The sequence below is a fragment of the Lepisma saccharinum genome, chromosome 2 (genome assembly GCF_977018435.1).
Source record: "Lepisma saccharinum chromosome 2, izLepSacc3.1, whole genome shotgun sequence".
Taxonomy (NCBI): Eukaryota; Metazoa; Arthropoda; class Insecta; order Zygentoma; family Lepismatidae; genus Lepisma; species Lepisma saccharinum.
Window position 1 is genome coordinate 23,889,366 of NC_139230.1, and position 21,840 is coordinate 23,911,205.

The 21,840-nt window shown below is 35.9% G+C and overlaps 1 protein-coding gene across 3 annotated transcripts in view; it reads left to right on the forward strand.

Moving 5' to 3' along the window:
* Window positions 1–21,840, forward strand: part of LOC145983954 (uncharacterized) — a 69,737-nt gene that overhangs the window by 41,944 nt on the left and 5,953 nt on the right. The window contains exons 13-17 of one of the 3 annotated variants that reach the window (XM_083117158.1): window positions 7,372–7,430; window positions 10,526–10,552; window positions 12,966–13,039; window positions 13,603–13,674; window positions 20,717–20,815. In XM_083117158.1, coding sequence (XP_082973284.1) covers window positions 7,372–7,430; window positions 10,526–10,552; window positions 12,966–13,039; window positions 13,603–13,674; window positions 20,717–20,815 — 331 coding nt within the window. Of the gene's footprint in view, window positions 1–7,371; window positions 7,431–10,525; window positions 10,589–12,965; window positions 13,040–13,602; window positions 13,675–20,716; window positions 20,816–21,840 lie in introns of those variants that run through there. The other 2 variants (XM_083117159.1, XM_083117160.1) reach the window with 2 other exon arrangements.

Sequence of the window (21,840 nt, forward strand, 5' to 3'; positions counted from 1 at the left end):
CTTAATGTTCTGTTAGAAATGAAATTTTTATTTTGTGTAATGTGTATAGTTTCTAAATCAAATTTAGGGTTATATTTACTATTTTAACACCAAAATGCCATTTTATATACTGCTGTTGATCCCAAAATGTGTCCAGTTTTTTTTTTTCCCCAAAATTCTGATCTTTTATTCACCATAAATGTATGACCCTAATTATAACATCCTTGCACTGGCACAATTTGAGAGAAAACTCAAATATCAGCAGATAACAATGGGTAAATATGACCTAAAACCATACTGGTATAAAATATGTTTATAATGTACATTCTACCATGCTACTATCTTTGAAAGTATTTTCTGCCTCTTTCCTAGATACTGGTGAAAAACAACAGCATTTTTGAGGAAATTTGTTGGAATAGAATGCAAAATGTGTGGGGAAGTTTGGTATACTGGAAACTTGATTTTGACTTGTGTGCTACTTACATAGGTTACAATGTTGACTTATTGTAAAATTCCAAATGTTTTCCAAGCATATCATGCATTAATTTTGTATATAGCATGTAATTCACTGACTTCAGTCCATAAGTGTTTGAAGGCTTAACTAGTTACTTCAAAATTACAATTTCAAATAGACATTTTAAAAACATTTCAAAATGTAATGTGTAGTTGTCTTCAGAGCCAGTTTAGAGAATGCGATTTGTGTGAAACTGTGAACTATAATTGTATACAACTTTTGAATTGATGTACTTGTTTGATATATACTTAGTTTGACACAGATAGTTAAACTGAAGCTTGTGGTGGGTAAAAGCATGGAGCTCAGTCTGTTCCATGTGTCATTGGGGTTAAGTATTGTATGAAACATTCATACTTCATTTATTTTATTGAAATGTAACCAAAAATGGCAGTTCCGCTTGTCTGTTGAAACGTGGAATAGAGAGATTGTAGTGGATTTCATTGAAACGTGGAATAGAGAGAATGTAGTGGATTTTATAAGCATCGCAGAGAAAACTTGCTTCACATGTGTAGTAATATACAATGCCAAAATACTTGATTATAAACTTACCAATAGGCCTAAATACCTCACTTGATGTAAAAACAAACCAACAATATAAACTTCTGTGAAATCACTTAGTATCATTGTTGTGGTATCTGTTAAATTCCTGGATCAAGTTTATTGCTACAGAGCCAATAACTACTTTACAGTACTGTTGTTAATACTATGCTAGGTAATGTTTCAAAAGAAGAGTAAGTAATGTTTGCATTCACATTAGCACAACCTTAATCTCCCTTCACTTCAGTGTTTGTGTGCAAGTTGAAATGGCTGACAGAAGTTGTTTTTCTGCCCTTGTTAAACCATTCCTGAAAGTCAATCTTGCCCTTTGCTCATTGTCTGTCCTGGGTAAGGACATTCATGAACTCATAAAATCACCACTAACCTCTTCTCAATAGAAAAGCAACCCCCTCCATGATTTCAAAGTATGCATGCACTAACACTGTATTGAAGGGCTGTAAAGGTTGAGCTCACATGCATGCATGCATGACTCTCCCCTTGATATGTAACCAGGGAAATCATGCTTTTACAATTTTGCCACGTGAAGTAATTTAATTCCATTTCCTTATTTTAAAACATAATCTGTAGAGAGTAATATAGACGTATAGGGATGCACTGTACAATTAATATTTACCATAATAGTATAGCAAGAGTTTCATGCTAGAATACCCTATTACATTACCAACCAGTTTATTGAGTTTCATAGAATTGCAGTTTTACCGTGTGATTAATCTTCTGGCATTTTACACATCTCGCAGGTGAATGATACAGGCAGATATTGGTGAGTAAACTTGAACTAATATTTCCACTTGTCAGAATTGTCTCAAACCTGTTTCCAATGTTCCTGCAACATCCAAGATGTGCATATGAATCTCTTGTTTCATTTTTCTAAATCTTCAAAGTGAAGTAGGCAGTGATGATAAATAAGTTCCACATCTACAGTTACAGTCCCATATGAAGCAGATTCGCACACATTTTGGATATATTGGAGGAATTGGCAGAGCCTAATTGAATAATAGTATATTTCTATTTTAAACTGGCATTTGAAGTGTACAGTTGATTCAGAGTATATTTAAATATACAGGAAAATCTCGTTAATACGAAGTTCAAGGAACCAAAAAATGTCAACTTTGAATTAAATGACTTCGAGTTATCCAAACTTTTCAAGATGGTGCCTGTTTTTCACTGTAAATAAAGTAGAGTATAAATCACCCCCCACAACGGATGTTTTTTTTACTTGCAAGTAGCTCAGAAAATAAGCTTTATATGTACTATATAATAATATTGTAAGTTTTAAAGAAAGTAAAAAATGTTACACAAAATGAGGACATGGAGTTTACGCGGACACACCATTTATCCTGCATAGTTATACAACCTCTTATGCACAGGATGCATGTTGTGGGAAGGAAAATAGAACATGAAATCATTTTCATCAAAAAAGTTTTTTTAAAAAAATGGTATTTTCTTTCAATTGTGAACATTCGTTGCTCTTAAACGAAATTCTTAAATTCTGGTTCATAAGAACCCCACACGGAGACCTACGGAAAGGAAAACAATCTCTCGTTTATTGCAAAAAGTGAAACACTGAAGAATCTTGATAGCAGCCACACTGGCGAGTGCAAAAGACTGGTGATAATCGGACAATGAATATTGGATTTTATGTGGGTTCACTAGAACATTGTCCATTACAGGATTAACTGGTAAGATAAGATTCCCTTGGGGGGGCAACACAACCTTTCTCGGCACCAGCAAAAAAAAAAAAACCTAACTCGGGGCTGTAAATTTTGTTGCTGTGAAAAAGGAAACACTCAACTGGCTATCTGTTTGCGCCGAATGTGTATCCTAGGACACATTAAACAGCACCACACTCGATAATCACGATAATCACACTGGTTTGGATTCCACTTAACTGTATATTTAGTCCCGATTAGCTCATCAGCATAAAATGAACTCAAAACAATCGTATTTTCAGATATGAAAATGGTGGAGTGTTACTTCTCTCATGTTAATCGACAATTTATTGTTGGATTTAGGAGTATTCTTAAGGTCAAACACTCGCTACGCCAAAACTTTTCCTCTTGTATAACTTTTTTTTATCGGTCTTGACGTCCATTCCTACATTGAGCATTGTGTGATTATTATTATTATTTTTTTTACAGCACGTGTCAAATCAAAACAGCTTTGCGAGATTCAAAATAATGAAACTTTTTCTTTCGCTCTGGATAAGTCATGGCCGTTATCAACTGACAGCTTTGGAGACGCTAGATGAAACACTGGCGCCAGCTGCAGTGTAAACACAATGAGACTGGATGGAAGTTAGAGCAGCTGGTGGCAGAAGGGAAATCCTCTGCATTTTAAAGATAACGCAATTCTCGAAGACCAAACTTTTATCAACAGTGTGAAAAAGAAAGAAATGAACCTTGCTTTACATTTTACCATGCAACAGGCAATAATATGGGCAATATTTCCTATCCAGACAGCTGCATTCAAACAAGAAAGAGGGACCTGAATTCTGCAATTATAGCATTGCCATGCACACCAGTGGCAGAGAATGAGCTGTTGTAGGAGAAAGGATTTTTTTCTTTTCCTACGGTTTTTGTTCATTTTGAAGAATGTATTCAGAACTGGCTGCTTTATTCTAGATGCCAAAGGAAAGGAGGAGGGATCCAAAATCACCCGGAATCAGCCTGTGTGTGCACAGAAGGAAGAAAATCGTGGCCGAAGCAATTAGCAACCCCCCCCCCCCCCCCCCGTTTGCTGATGAGAAAAGAGGGAGAAGTCACTCAGCCAACAGAACACTTTTTTTATATATAAATTATATGACTGGCACAGTTGGGAAACTTATGAAGCGGGAAACGGCAGTTACAACATACGTGAGATCGAGGTAAACTTTTGCGGAAACCTGGATGACAATGCGGGTTGATGATCTTTAGTTGGCCTACGTGGCTTTGTTTTTCTGTAACAGTTTCCCTTTTTTTATGAAGTTCTGCAGGTCACAAAGAACATGTTTTTAATGAAATTGGTTACCGGAAGTTGTCTGCTACCAGGCAAAGAGTTACTCGCTCACAGGAAACTGCTGAATCTCGAGCTCCAAGCTAGACAGATGGGCGAGACTTCCAGGTGCCATGCATCTTGTATTTTGGAACATTCCTGCGATCTTATCTCGCATTTCTCATCTGGAACTGATGAATATTTCCAAGGTGGCGTTCAGCGGTGAAAGAGCTTAACCGGTCATGCACATTGATAAAGAATGCAAGTCCAGCGGGCATTTTGGGCTGCTTCCCTCAAGTTGTCAGCAGCTCTTAGTACAAGGAAACATGTCAAGGTCAAGTTAAAATAACATTGATTTTCTCTTGTCAACTTACGCAGGTGTCTACTTCGAATTAAGCGAAACCAGTTTTGCCGAAGGGTCTTGTATTAAAAATTATCTGTATTTCGATTTATCCATACTAAAATACATTATAAATCCTATCCTGGGGAATGGGAAGAACTTTGGAACTTTGGATTAAAGGGCACTTCGTATTAATCAATATCATATTAACAAGGTTTTCCTGTATGTACATATGGTGTATATTCTGTATTAACAGAATCTGGTGAAGCACAAGTTTTTCACATCTAATTATACAAGTGCAAGTTTTTAATATTTATAGTTTCTAAGCTAAGACAGATTCAGCATAATTTTCAGCAATAGAAAAACAAAAATGTATTGTAAAGTGTGGTTTAGTTTCTTTGTAGAAAGCAAATGAAATAAGCTTTCTGTTTTGGTATTTGCAAGCTAAAATTCTAAATTTTACACAAGGGGGGGGGGGGGCATGCTTCTTTCAGTATTTCTATAAAAAGTGGTGTTCATTCAGCTCGGATTCAAAAATTTTCAAACAATACTGGTGGTAGAGTATACAAAAGATTTACAGTTGAAACAGTTCCAAAGACGGTAAATAGGAAACTACCATTTCAAGTAAAGCTAATTTAATCAGGTGTGTGTAAGAGTTTAGTATTTCTCAGGTACAACCAAATTATCTAGATTACAAAATCAAAAGATCAAGAAGCAGGGCACAGTGGAATTGTCACTTCACTAGTAGAAACTGGTTCCAAAGGCATTCAGAGCATTAATGTTTAAATAGAAGTTCCAAAATAATTGAAAAATATTTCCGTGGAATAGTCACTTCATTAATAGAAAGTGGTCCCAAAGGCATTCAGAGCATTAATGTTTAAATAGAAGTTCCAAAATAATTGAAAAATCTTTCCGTGGAATAGATTTTTTTTAATGTAAATATGTCTTTGTTTTATCTGAAATATTGTTTTGGTTATTTTACTTTTTTTTTACCTCTTTATGTTAGATGAGGTAGACAAAAGGACAAAGGCATAGTACCTCCCCAGTGGCAAAGTGGTGGGTGTTGCCTTGCAATCAAGGGGTCCAGGGTTCAATACCTAGTGGAGGCACATAGTGGTTTGGATCCCACTTTAAATTTTAGGTCCAGTCCCAATTAGCCTTGCAGCACATAAAATGGACTTAAAATGAAACTCAAGCAAACAGACAAACTTGTTGCATTTAACCACTGACCCTCAGCTATCTCAAATGTTCAATTAAAACTGATGTATATATATTTTTTTTATCTTAATTGTTGTCCCCTGGCGGGGTATCATGTTGTGTACCCTGTGGCTACGGACCTTCCCCGCCAGGGGACAACAATTAAGATGATGTATATTTGTTTCCAAGATTTGTAACACACACACACACGCCTTCTGAAACTTTTGAAAATAAAGAATGCAGTGAATTAAAACACTCATGAAGATGTTGATAAAGGGAAATATTGAGTTTTGGGACATGATTTTGCAGATCAGTAGAACAAAGTTATGTTATTTAAGCAAAACTTAACTTTAGCATGTGGGGTTGCTGTTACTGCAATGGGCATGCTTTTGAGGTTTAGGTTTCTATCTTATGAGTTTATATGTCATTGAGGTCACTTTTACAATTAGCACTTTGTGTTTTTCTCTCATTTATTTCTGAAGGTGTGCTGGGTTCGATACCCGGTGGAGGCACATGGCACAGTGGTTCGGATCCCACTTTAAACTGTAGATCCAGTCCCAATTAGCCATACTGTGCATAAAGTGAACTTAAAACACCAACTCTCATTTATTTCATCGTTAATTACATAGCCATGATTAAAGTAGAGGTGGGAAAAGGTGTATAATAAGCAAAGACCAATTTCATACAACATAATTTTTTTCTCTCATCTTTTATATCTTCCTTGTAGAATAGGAGTTTTACTTGTAAACACAATTAGGATTGCATAGGGATGCACTGATATTATTTTTTTATCAATACTGATAAAGAGTACTGATGTAAAATTTACCAATGTTGATAAGGATATCATTAGATATAGAATATTGAACCTTGAATGATGCATTCACTACCCTGATTATTGTGTAGCAGATGACTGATGGGTCTGGCATAGAAAAGGAAACACCCTAAATGTATTTATTCAAAGAACAATGTACGTCAATTTTTGCATTTTATTGCATTAAAAAATGATGTACAGAAATGGTTTTTATCATGGAAATTGTGCAAAAGTCCAGGATAATTCCACGCAGGTAATACAGAATAAGTGAGGTTGTCTCAATAACTTAGCCATAGAACAGTGGCATGGTATTCTAGTAATTATGACCATTACCAGATGTGTAAAATTAGCAGTAATTTTACTGATATACCATAAGTAATCATTATTTATCACACTACTGGTCTAGTCTTGTGCTACGAGTTGTTTGATTTTGTCTGAAAGTGTTAGTAAATTCCTAGTTTCCCACTGTCTGCCACGTTCTTTCTTCACATTGCAAATTTAGAGTACTTCCCAAATTTTGAAACACACACTGCATCCCTCGCTCCCTCCCTCCCTCCTCCTCTCATCTCTTTCTTGCCCCTTTTGTTCACTGCCACACAAAATGCTGCCTGCATACATCACAATTTTTTACCATCACACCCACTTCTAGGGATAAAAACGTAATTTAGTAGTTCTGACATTTCTCTCCTTTAAAGATTTAAATGATTTCAACATGCCATTACCTTTGCTTTTAACAATAAAATAACTAAATGTATAGTATTCAAATTGTAGATACTTTCAATCCTTGCAATTTTAATCTAAATCCTGTAATATATTTGCGAAGAATGTGAGTTTGCATATGTGCAAATTCTTTGTGATTCTAATGAGAGTGTATAAGGTGAGCATGCATATACATATTTGTGCTCTTAATTATATAATTAGAGTGGAGGTGTGTGTTCTGTTAAAGAACTGGCTGTTTTCCTGGTTTTCTTCATACATATTTTTTTTTGCATGTTCTATCAGGGGAAGAAGAAGAAGGTATATGGAGGATGACTATGGACCTCGACCTAAAAGGAGCAGAGGTAAAGTAGAATTTTCATTTTATCACGGTTAAATCATTTGTAGATTAATTTCCATCTAACTTCGGATAATGCAGTGTGTTTTCTTTCTACTGTTGTAATAGAAAGCACCATCGTGTGGTAAGTACATATATAGTACTGCCTATTTTTATTATGTAAATTGTAAAGAATGATCCCCTCAGTAGTTTCAATTGTGTAGCAATGCCAGAGGTCCTAGGTTCACATCCTAAATAAGGCATTGTGTGTTTGTCCCATCACTTATTTTATCAGTTCACATTCTTATCATAATTAACCAAGAAAGATAGAGAAATGACTTAAAATAACATAAGTATGATGTAGTTTTCTATCACTTAACAGTATGCTGATCTATCCCACACACATGGTCACCATCAAACTCATATAGATTGTGTGATCATCTCTTCAAGTTTTTGAAAATTTGTCCACAACATTTTCTATAGTGAGTCAATGCCCTTTACAGTGTTGGGGGGAAGGGGATGTTGATTTTTGCTACAAGTTTACCAAATGTGGTGAAAATCTTTGCAGGTCTTGTACCACGTAAACATGCCAAAGCAGGAACTGAACCTTTCTGGCAAGGAATCTACCATTGTGTATATTGCACAATAACACTTGACACACTTGCTTTAATTATGCATTTATTTTGAAATCCTGCCTAGGAGGTTTCCTTTTTCTGCTTGTTGGATTTTGTACATTGTAAGACCAGGATCCAGATGGAATGGGCCTGCCCGATCTGTGTTCATATTGCTAATGTATTATTGTGTGTGTGTATTTGTAGAATCTGTTATGGAGACACTTGTGTTGTATTTGTGTTGCAAATGTCTTGTGTAGGTTCAGTAGTTGCTGTTTATCACTTTTTAAAAATAATTTGTAATGAAACTTCGTTTCAACTGAGTAGATCTCACATTGTTATAAACACGTGTGTTACCTCCAAGGTGGGGAAGGAAGCACTGCTTGTTTTTTGTATGTTTTGTGGCTGTCTTAGAGATTGTCTTGTGAGTTTTGCTTATATTGAAGAGTCTTAGAAGTTTGGCTATTTGATGATGTGATTCACTGTGAGAATACAATTCTGACCGCTTATCCTAATAAGTTGTCTACTATCTTGGTAGTGCATTTTTAGAACTTTTATCATGAATAAATTACATATTTGTCCATTTCCACTTGTGGCACATCAATATTAATAATGCCTAATGTAGCATTTCATTAGCATGCATATTTTGTAAATTTTTATTGCATATAGATCTGCTTCAGAGTTTTTAATTACTATGTTTGAATTTTTTTGTTATCTTTAGAATCCGAAAGATAAATAATTTACAAGAGACCTGTGTGTTGCAATTTAACATTTTAATATATTACATGATAGATTTGCTGTGATTTGATGGTTGTGCTTTGATTTATGTGATACAATATCTCTTTTTAAAAAGTTCTTTGTTGTTGTCTATATTAGCATAACAGTTATTGTTGATAACCTATTGTGTTATGTGGAGATAGTATCACTTCATTTCAACCTACTCACATACACAATATCATATTTTACTAAGGTCCAATAGTATTGTTTCTTAGGGTCATACTGAAAAAAAGAGGGGGGGATGGAATGTTTATTTTTGGCACCACACTTGTTACCTGCATACTTAGGGCAATATGTACTGACAACATACTACCCAAGTGTAGTGATAATTTGAGTTAGTAATACGTGACATGTGGTTTAATGAGATTAGACTTTCGACTTCGGTGAGATCACGCATTCCATTATTGCATTGCTTTATACACTGCCCAGTCCAACAACCAAGTATTAACAGGTGTAAGACATTTCCATGCGTGTATTTTCAACATCTTATTTACCTCAAAAATGGTAATACATATTTCATGCAAATATGTTAAAAATTGATAAAATCACAACACATATTTTGTTGCGTTTACTAAATTTTTGGACCAATTTTGATCTTTCTTCAGAGGTGGGAGAAAATAATGTGTTATGGAAAGGTTAAATGGTTGAACCAGATAACAAGGATAAAAAGTATAAAAGCATGTCCTGTTCATGCTGCTGGGGTAATCATCTGGTCTGTACAGCTACCTCCTCTTTTTTACACTTTTTAACTATTTTAACCAAGTTAAACCATTCCGTGACAAGTTATTTTCTCCCATCACTAGAGGCACATATTTTTGGTAAATAAAAAAACAAAATTTCGGTACAAAAACAGTCAATTTTGGGTTCAAAAGTGGTAAATAAAATGAAATTTCGCTGTTGTATCGGTGCAAAAGTGGTATATAAAATGACATTTTGGTTTTAAAAATGTGAATATAATCCTAAATTTGATTTAAAAACTGCACTATTACAGAAAATAAGCATATCCCTTGTAATAGCATATTAAATCATTACCAGAATATTAAGTTTATTCCTGTATAAAGGAGTCCACTTTTGCTTCTCAAATGTTTGTAGCAAAATTAATCAAATTTCCGTGAATTGCATAACTCACAGGATAATTCAGACTTCAGTGTGTGTCGCATCGGTACATAAACGGTAAATTTCGTGTTTAAGAACCTATTTCGCATTTTGCAGTTCATTTTGTGACAAAACAAGGTAGGAAAATGCACCTCACACCTTTCAGAAACATGAAAAATTAACATTACAATGTGTTATTTCACATTTCGTGTTTTCGTCAAAAACAAAATATGCATGCCTCTACCAATCACTGAAGTTGGTCCAAAAATTTGTAAGACAAAAGAATATATCTTGTGGTTTTCTCTAATATCTTTGTGTCATATATGTAACAGACCAATATGGCAGTCTGTGCCCTTTTTCTTCTAGTTCTCATCATTAGCATTTGGAAGATAAGTTTCAATACGGGAGCAAAAGGTGGTAAAAGTGCTTTCTCTACCTCTTCCATATCCACTACAGATACAAAGTTACATTGTGTACTTATGCAATACATATTTAACTTCAACTGGATTCTTAAACGTACATTGCCGTTACATTTTTATAAAACTTGCCTTTTTGTACCATAGCTATAGTTTTACAGATATACTGGAATGAAAAGATATTCTTGTTAAAGATATACTAGTAATTATTATCTGTTTTACAGAAATCTATTCCATGATTGCCTGGAGAGGTAAAGATGCCGTTTGAATTTTCCTATAAAATATACGCAAGTATCTTTGTAACTGTAGAGGATTTATTTGTAAGAGGGAATGTAAGACTGCTGTGTATCATTAAATGGATTTCAGGAGAGAGTAAATCAAACTAGTAGTCATGTGAAGAGTAGAAAACATTTGGTTAAAGGGCAGTGTTCTAAGGAGAAATATATTTATATAATAATGCATTTAAAAATTAGCGAATGGGCATTTAGGCATTACTACATGTGCTTTATTTGTCAAATATGTATAAATTATGTAGTGAACAAGGAGTGAGGAACTCTCAGGTGTGTAATAGGTAGTGGCATGCATATCATTTTTGATGGAAACAGAAAATGGGAAATAACACACTGTAATGTTCTTTTTTTCATGTTTTTTTAAATGTGTGAGGTGCATTTTCCTACCATGTTTTTGTCATGAAATGAACTGCAAAATGTGAAATAAGTTCTTAAACATGAAATTTAAACCAATGTGACACCTTCCAAAATCTGAATAATCCTGTGAGTAATGCAAATCACTGAAAATTGATTAATTCTGCTGTAAATATTTGAGAAGCAAAAATGGACTCCTTTACACAGGAATAAACTAATACTCTGATAACTACGTAAATATGCTATTAGAATGGAAATGTTTATTTTGTGTAATAAATGTAGTTTTTAAACCAAATTTAGTATTATATGTCACCATCTTAATACTGAAATGTTGAGCTTTTATTCACCATAAATATGTGGCTCTAGTAATAGGACAAAAGAGTAGCTCAATAGCAAATATAGACTAATTGGAAAGAGATCTTGTATTTCATTAGTTTGATGTCGACAAGGAGTAGAACTGAACAAAGATATCACATTTATAATTTCATATTAATGATATCAATAATGGTATGATGCAACGTTTCATGAAGGCATATAGAGGGATGTGGAGGTTGGTCCTCACAGTCACAATCTTGGCCACTGTTGAGGTGAAGTGATCAGCACCACATTCTGGGTGCCTTTACCCTCTCTTCCCCAGGGTTTCCCCAGAGACCCATTTCTTAGAGGCTAGGCGAAGTCCACAGCTGCATCATACTGATACATTGTTCAGAGAATTCCCATCTGAGATCACTCACCCCAGGAATCGAACACAAGTCTTGCATATGGCAGTCAAATGCCTTACCCACCACAACTCTCCAGTAAGGATGCAACAAGATGAATTATTTGTTGATAGATCACCAAAATAAGATTCACCGATACAGATCCAATATGAAATGGTAAACGTTTCATGGAGAACCCGAATCATATTTACCTTCTTCAGTAAAAGTGTGTGTGACTAAAAGGAACTGTGTAATTAAAAAATACTTTTACACAAAACACTTTGTATTAATTTTGCACTCAGTTACAGGTTATTTATAGAAATTCAGTATATCATTATTGGCCAATTTTTAAAAATGATCAGTTAATAGGACGTGCATTTTTTATTTTTGATGGAAGTGTGTGTGATTACTCATCATTATGTTCATTTCATGTTATTTCAGAAGGTGACTAGCATTTTTCCACCACATTTTGTCATATATATTTTGAAATTATCTGCAAAATTAATTCTTCAACAAGAAATTTATAGTTTGCTTGGAAAGCACTATTTTTCATGTGTATTATCATTTGAGTTATGCAAAATCCTGAAACATTGAAATGTACAGATGTATAATATAAAATATGTGATGAAAAAGAATAAGTCTTTAAAACAAATGAACTTTAAAAATTCCATTGCAAGTAACTGATGGAAGGTGTTTATGAATGTCATTTTATGTACTTAATTTGAACCCAAAATTTAGTCCACTTTCCTATCAGAATTATTTTTTAACCACAAATATATGTGTGCACTAATTGGTCCCATCTGAAATATGTATTAGGATGGGACAGATCAATCACAAGTATATTGGCATTGATATACGTATCATGTTAATTTATTGATAAAATGGTGATAATTTTGGCATGATCACATACATTAGAGAAGTAAAAGTCATTGAGGGTTTTCATGAAATGTTTATATCAGATCTGTATAAAATCACAAAAAAAAATCTCTTAATTTCTTCAAAACTTTGGTATTTCCAAGACAGAATCATAAAAACCATGTTTTATTATAATTTTTTCATTGCTGAATTCTAAATGTATTTTACCTATCACTTAGAAAATTTCCCAACCTTGGCTAATAATTGCTTATCATTTTTTTTAAAGCTTAATTATTTTCCCATTTTATGTCCAATGTTTTGTCATTCTAAAGAACATGTCTTTATAAGTATACATATATTTGATTTGTTAGTACATGATGTAAAAGACACCTACTGAAAAGTTAGTACTGAAACGGGGTTTAGATGATGATCAATAGTAATTAATTGTTAGTTAATTTTTTATGTAGGCTTTTTCAAAGAAGGAAGGCGAGAACGATCCCCTGGCAGATTTGGTGGACCAAGAGACAGATCCTTTAATGGGGTAAGTTTTCTTCTTATTTACAATATATATATAATTGTTTTTACCTTCCTGTATTTTTTATGTTTTTTACATTCCCCCAGAGGCTGGATGAAGTCCAGAGCTGCATCATACTGATACATTGTCCAGAGAATTCCCATCTGATACAAAAAATATTCATGTTGCAGGACTTTAGATGCAGTTAGATATTCACATACACATGAAAGGTGTGAATGTATCTGCGTACCTGTTTATTTTGCTTGACTAATTTTGATGATCACGGTGAATAAAATATATTTTTGCTGGAACTTAGTTTTGCTATATGGAACCAATCTGTGAGCCTGTGTAGCAATTGATAGATTTTTGGAACAATGATTATTTTTCAAAATTTAAAAGCATTGATTTAGGCTATTACCTCTCTGCCAGTCCAGAAATTTGTCTTGCAAGTATTATGTCATGACAAAAAAGGTCAGCAAAAAAAGAAAGTGATAAAAACAGAAACATGATATTTGTTCAATATTTGTTAATTTGAAGCATTTTGAATACCCATGTAAATTCTTCTAAAATATGTTGTGCTTTATTTTCAGTCATACTCAGATTTTATGAGAGATTTACATTCAAGAGCTCCTCCATTAGGACCTATGCCATATCCACCGCCGGTATGTATTAATTTTTTAAACATCTAGAATTCATAGAAATTTTCAGCGAAAAATGATGGCTCGACCAGAACCTGGCATACCATGCCATTGCTCTAACCGAGCCTATTTTTTGCTGAAAATTTCTACGTAGTACATCTCCTGTGTGTGCCTAATCTTCAACCTAGAATTCAGTAAGGTATTGTTTCTGTGTAAAGAGGGAAGTGTCGTCCAGAGAGAATGTACTTCACTAAAAAAAAAAATTGTAATCCATAATATGTGCATGTCCAATCTGTAAACAAAAAATTGCATCATTCTTATTATGAATGTTGAAATGTTTTGGATTCACATCTATCTTTCCTCCACTACTTGAAATTGATTGATTGAAACATTTGTTTGATATCAGAGTGTTGTGGAATGTTTTGGTTGTCTAGTGATCAGAATTTCCAGTAGAGGGCTTTGTAATCAATTGACGCAGTCCTATTAGTTGGTGTTCAAAATATAATTGAGGGACTTGGGTGTAAAACATGGTAAGTGACATTTTGGTTATTTTTGAGTTACAAAGTAAAATGTGCCATCCTTCAAGTTTCGAGTGAAATTGCCGTTTCATACAATTTGCATCAGACTTGGTGAAGCCTTCTGAAATTGGTAAAAACAACACGAAAACAATTTACAGCTACAGTATAGTCTCTAATAACCTTTTTTTTTAAGGAACTCGGAAATCAACAAAATGTCACTTACCATGTTTTACACCCGAGCCCTTCAATTGTTACTTGTGCAGTTCGAGAGTTGTATTTTGTAAACTGTGTTTATTATTGAAAGTTTGGTTACATTATCATTATTTGGGAGTGTTCTGGTGGAATGTAATGCATTTAGCACAGGTTTTCTAGAAAAACATGGGTAGAAAGTGCGACATTTCCCAATGTAGTCAAGGAATCTTGTGTCAAATTTGCCCTAGATATCTTCGTGTCACGCATCCTTGAAGAAACAAAAATACGTTAGAGTATTCAAATTGGTCTACTTACGCAAGTGAGTATGTATTCTTATGTGGACGACGTGTACCCTAGTGTACCGAGAGAGAAAGCCGGTGACTGCCTTCAAAGATGGCTACTAGACCATGGCGTGGATATATTGGTAGCATGGGAATATGTCAGGTGGTTTTTTCTTGTAACCGGGTACAATTATTTCCGCGTAAACGATAAGATTTTTCGACAGAAAGAAGGGTTAGCGATGGGCAACCCGATATCGGGTTTTGCGGCAAACATTTTCTTGCATTACTTAGAAAAAGCGGTTATGGAAAGGGTGGGAGTAGACATAAAATATTACTGTAGGTATGTGGACGATATCCTTGTAGTTGGAAAAGAAAAAGATCTTAACACTGTTTTTGTGGAGTTAGGAAAACAAGAGGACAGAATAAGCTTCACTAGGGAGAATTCGGTGGAAGGTAAAATCAACTACCTGGACCTAAGTATTACCAAAACTGAAAAGGGGATAAAGACAGGGGTGTTTCACAAACCCCTGGCAGGCAGTCTTTATATTAATAAGGCATCGGAACATTCAAGTAGGGTCAAATCGAATGTTTATTTAAACTTTTTCATAAGGGCTGAGAGGTTATGCAATAATGCAGTAGAAAAAGAAAAGGAAATATCGTGGATAATAGAGGTAGGAATGAAGAATGGATTTTCCGAATATGAAATGAACGTGTTAGCTAGGAGAGCAAGGAAGAGTATTTCAAAGGGGAACCCCGATTCTGATAGCAGAGTAGAAAAGGAGGAAAAAGAGGAGGGAGGGTTGGATAGTAAAGTTAACTATGTTGGGATACCGTACTGTAAAGGGCTCACTGAGAAAATTGAAAAAACAGTGAAAAAGTACGGTGTGAAATGCGGGACGAGAGCACCTAGAAATATTGAAAAGCATTTCACGGATTATAAGAGGGGGGGTAAAAATTCGAGATAACCCTGATGAACAAAAAGGGGTGTATAGGATTGAATGCAATTGCGGGATGGAATATATTGGACAAACCGGCCGGAGCATGCGTATTAGATGGGGCGAACATGATAAGAACATCAAAGAAAGGGACCCGAAAACGGGGCTTGCAGAGCATATAATAAACAGTGGGCATAGAATAATAAAAAGAGAGGTTATCAAAAAAAGTAATAGTAAATTGGATAGGAACGTGTACGAAACGGCATTGATATGCGCGGGACACAGAAATAAACTGAACCGGGACGAGGGCAATTTAGATGACGTATGGATTAGCTTTTTTAAGAAGTGGGACAATTTGAATAATAAAAGAGCCCCGATGGGCTTCCATGTCACATCGGAAGTAAGGAAAGCAGCCGAGGTGGAACGGGAATTCTCCTTGGATTGGTGACGAGGGGAAGAAAAAGAGAGGGGAGGGATCTCTCGTGGGAGGGGAAGTACCACTCCGCTGCGCGGCGCCATCTGCCCGCTCGCTTCACCATGACAGGGAGTTTAGGCTCTCAACGGCCACTCCAGTTTACCGTAGCGGTGGTTTTTACATGTTTTATTGTGAGTTTTAAGGGGTTTTTAGCAAAGTGGTTTTAATTCTGTATAGGTCAAGCACTATGAAGTGTTTTTAACCCGAACCTTTCTCCCAGTATCCTTACATGACACTTCTCTGACATGGCTTGATATTCCGAGCTGAAATCGACAACCTGAGGAAGGAAGCAGTAAAGCTTCCGAAATGTCGTCCACATAAGAATACATACTCACTTGCGTAAGTAGACCAATTTGAATACTCTAACGTATTTTTGTTTATAGATAGTGAGTAACACGCACGTAACCAATATGTTATTAGCATCCTTGAAGCTGCACACGCTTCAATTCCACATCCCAGTGGACCTGCTAAGAGATGGTTAGTCCCCTGGTGGTCTAAGGAGATCAGTGCAGCCATCAAGGACCACAAACATGCTCTTGATCGATTCAACAGGAACCACTCTGCCATGAACCTTGAGCAGTTCTGCATTAAGTGTACCTATTTTGCCCATGGGCCACATTAAGATTTAGCATGATCTTCGCGGGCCAGAACATCTTCTGACATAAATAGCATACAAATCGTACGGCATCGTTTAATTGCAGCTTTTAAATGCTAATATTGCAAACGTAAGAAAATCCTTCACACATACAGACAATTAATATTTGTAAAAAAAGCAAGAAGCCAAAATCAAAGAATTAAAATAATTTTTTGGTACTTACAATTCATTAGTGAGATGTTTGTGGTTGTTTTGCAGAAACTAACTTTTCAATATCTGGTGCAAAACTTGACACCAATCCACAACACAGAATCAAGATGTTCGTCTGTAATACGATTTCGGAGTAATTGTTTTGCTCATTTTAACACAGAAAATGTTTGTTCACATACGTATGTGCTAGCAAACACTGAAACTATTTTCATCGCTTGCTTCCTGAGGTGTTTGGAAAATCTTCAGGTGAGAGCTGAGCATAAAACTCTGTTAATTGTTGTTCGCGTAACTTGTCATGTAGAGATGCCTGACATTGCAGTTCAATGAGTTCTAGTTGCAGTGTGGCTGGTGCAGTTGATGGATCTGCCGAAAACTGATTTTGAAAAAGACATACTTTATCACCCAGGTCACGAAAATTGGAAAATCTTTTGTTAAAGTTTTCTTGCAACAGCTTCAAAAGTCTGATTATTCTAGTCTTCTAAAAGGCAACATCAGGCTGTTCCTGAAGCAATGTTGTGCACGTCGGAAAGTGCAGAAATTGATTTTTTTCACTTTGTTGTATGAATAATTGTAGCTTTGTTTCAAAAGCCTTGATGTCTGCATATACACCCGAGATCAATTTACTTTTACATTGCAGCTTTACGTTCATTCAAGTGGCACGTGATGTCGCACAAAATCGCCAAATCCCACAACCACGATGAATCTCTGAGCTCCGGCACTTCTTTTGATTTTTCTGTCGTAAAAATATCAATTTCATGCCTCAGATTGAAAAAGTGTTCCAATACCTTTCCTCGACTTAACCAATGGACTTCACTGTGATACACAACATCTTCGTGTTCTGATTCAATGTCAGTCAGAAACTCCTTGAAAGTCCTGTGATTTAATGCATGTGATTTGATAAAGTTCACAGTTTCGATGACAACCTGCATAATGTGCTTTAAGTTTAGAACCTTGCCACATAGATGTTGCTGGTGAATAATGCAATGCAGCTTGATAGGTCATGAACCATTGCATTCAAGGACCTTTTGATGTATTTTGGCAACCAGTCCATTGTGACATCCCATCATACTTCACGCACCGTCTGTTGTCACACCTACCAATTTATTCCAAGGAAGTCCAAGTTTGTTAATTACCGCAGACACGTCTCGAAACAAATCTTCAGCAGTGGTTGTGCCATGCATGCTTTGCATTGCACCAAGTTCTTCAGTAATTTGCAATGCACTGTTTGAACCCTGAATAAACACTAATAGTTGGGCAGTGTCACTGATATCTGTAGACTCCTCAGCCGCAATCAAAAACACCTGAAAAGTCTTAGCTGCGCTCTGCAGTTGTTACAGAAGGTTGCTTTCCAAATCTTCAACTCGTCACGTAACAGTCCCGCAAGAAAGACTGACAGTTTCGACAACACTTTGCTTTTCCAGGCACATTTCTTTCACATTAGCTAGCACACACTTTTTTACCGTCTTGCCGTCAGAAAATGGCTTGGCCTCTACTCAAAATGTGAGCCACCCGAAAACTTGCCCCCACTGCTGCTTCATTCTCTTGTCTTCTTTTGTTGAAGAGTTTCTTCAGTCCTCCCAACGCTTTTTCAGCATCAGTTGTCATTTTTACTTTTCACCCCCTGGAACGATACAAAATAAACAGATCCTTACTATTCATTACCTATTTAAAATTTCCACAGTAAGCTACCATATACGACCTACCACACTGTTCTTGCCTGTATATTATGTTTAATATAAGTATTTGAAATTAGGGCATTTCAATGCGGACACCTGGTATTTGTGCATCCTACCATCTTCTTTTCCCATTTTTTTGCCCGCAACAATGCTTCACTGAGCTGCCATTTTAATTTCCCTTTGCTGCATAACCCAGCATTTATGAACAGGGTAAAAAGACATACGAGTGTATTTTTGGATGATGTAACTTTACACACGTTCAAGTACACTGGAGAATACTGGAATGTGTGACATTGAGGTGTAGATCGACCGCGTAGTGACACACACATTTGTCATTAGGTACCGAGATGGATTTGAATTCCAAATTAGTTTTCATTCGAATCATATGTATTAGCTTACTTTCATTATCTATATTCTATAATAATAAATCATAACACTTTGAAACACCAAATAAATTTAATTAAGAAACCCCAGTTTTAAAACCTCATTTATCTGTCACATTTTTCTAGCAAGGTTTTTTTTTTTTTTAGTAAAGGATGAGATAAAAATTATTCCTTTGGTACGGAACCATCTTACCTCCTGGGGGATAAGATGTAAATTTTGTATTTGACTTTTGTTTTTTTAGAATAATTTTTCTTCCACTTTTGGCTAATCCTGAGGATGATGATGATTGATCATTAGATGAAACTGATGAAGGGACACTGAAAATTAATACACATGCCGAGATCCGAAACAGAAAACTTTGGTGGCGAGTCCAAAAGTCAGCCACCAGGCAAGAAGCACATTTTCATTTTTCATTTTTACATATGTACATTAACTTCCAACAGGTCATCAGTGAAATCCTGCTTATTCCACATCAGTTGACAAATGGAATGTCTTTGCACCTTGTAAGCTATGTGGATTATTTTATTTTCATAAGTTGGCAACACTGTTAGGGTACACATGCTTTTGTTTACAGAAGGTCTTAAGTTCTATGATTTCCACTTTAGTAATGTATTTACATACTATAATTACAAACTGACAGATTGTGATACATGTACAATCTTTGATCAGTCTATCTATTTGCAAAAATTGTTTTTGTGTGTATATGTTCCACAGAATTTTGTTATTAGTTCTGCAAAGTACTCCATATACGAGACATATTTTTAAAGTAAATTCTGTTTTGATATTACATAAACACAAGTACACATGTTGTAATAATTTTATTTTTACATGAAAGCCTGGGCCTACATCTAATTTTCAACATAATTGCCACCTACATTAAGGCACTTATCATATTGTATGACCAGCTTCTGAATGCCATCTTCATAGAAATCGGCCGCCTGATATGATAACCACTGCTGCACAGCCGTTTTCACGTCGTCATCTGCGTTAAAACGCCGACTGGCAAGGTGCTTCTTGAAGTGCAGGAACACTTCCGGAAACTCCGTACATAAAGATGAAATCTTAAAGAGTCTGTTTTCGTGCACTTTTTCATCAACTTGCTGCATCAGGTCATCGTTAATGACGGACGGTCGCCCACTTTGTCCCTCGTCGTGCACGTTTGTACGGCCATCTTTAAATGCCCTCACAGTGCGTAGTTCACACTCCGCGGGCCTTCCAATTGTCTGAGGCATTGAAACCACACCTGAACAACTGTCTACTTGGGTGAACGGTTGCGTACTGCCATCTGTGGCAAGCCCCTAGATGCAGGTTCTCAGCGTGCATGTGCGAAACGGCGAGTGCAGCACTACAGCGGTCTAATTGCAAAACGGAACTTACTTTAAAAATATGCCTCGTACTTAACCATGGCTTAAATAATAAATATGTATTCAACAGATATATTATTTAACAGGAAAATAAATCAAGTCAAATGTAATCAATAAAACAACTGAAAACATGGGAGCGAAATGCCAGAAACTAAAAATTATGAAGTGATACTATTTTTTCTTTACAAAGTGTATAAATCTTTGTTTAAATAACATTTCTTGCCAATCAGGGAATGCAGTTCAGGATGCAAGGGTGATTTTTTTGTCTCTCTGTGAGTTAGGTTTTCTGCAGAAAGTACAAAATTTGCATGTGCTTGAAAATTTATTGCACGAATCTATTTAAATCAAACATGAAAGGTCGATACAAAATTCATCCCCTTTCATAAACTCTGTACTATCTTACAATTTTCACACTCCATGATTATTTCTTTTTTAGCTGCCTTTTGATTCATTGCCACCACCTCCCAGATATTACGATGGGCCACCTCTACCAGAATATCCTCCTCCTCGTTCTAGTCGATCGGATAAACGTTCAGTAAGTGTAATAGATTGCTTTGATTCCTAATCCTGACTTTTTCTAAGTGTAATCAAGATGACTTAGATTTAACCCTTTTTTATGTAGTAATTATTTTCAGTTGTAAGAAGATTGGATGAAATATTACGTCGTTCGGAAAGTAAGTTCCATCATGCCATAAAATGAAAAATATAAATAGTAATATCATGATCTTTATAGGGGTGAGAATATATACATGGTACAACATTCACACATAATCGCTATAAGAATTCAAGCACGCATCACAGCGAGATACCAAGTTCGTTATACCCCTATCATAGAACGTTTCCGCCTGAATGGAGAACCATTGGGAAACTGCAAGTTTCAGTTCTTCGTCAGTACCATAATGTTTTCCAGCAAGGAATGCCTTAAGGTGGAGGAACAAATGAAAATCAGATGGGGCAAGATCAGGACTGTAAGGGGGGTGTGGTAGTTTTTCCCAAGGAAGGTCGTCAGGAGTTCCTGAGTTGCGTTTGCCACATGCGGACGAGCATTGTCGTGGAGGAGAATGACACCCCGACTGAGCATGCCACGTCGTTTGTTTTGTATTGCACGATGCAGGTTTTGAAGTGTCACACAATAGGTTTCGGCATTGATGTGCTGTCCACGCTCCATAAATTCCACAAGCAATACTCCATGCCTATCCCAAAACACAGTGCATGATGCACATGTTTTTTTTTGTTCGTAAGCTTTGGTTTTGGTTGCGTTTTCCGCGGTGACGCGGAATGCCTTCACTCCATGGTGCTTCGTTTCTGTTCTGGGGTTTCATGCAAAACCCATGTCTAGTCTCCAGTCACAATCCGATCCAACAACTCTTCCCCCTCCTCACTATACCGTTTCAAAAGCTAATGCACTTCCCATTGTTTTCTTTTTGGCATTTTCGGAGAGCTGGTGAGGGACCCAACGGTTACACAATTTGCGAAATTTCAAATTTACTATTACAATTTCATACAGCACAGTTCTGGAGATTTGTGGAAACTCTAATGACAGCTCAGACAAAGTGAATC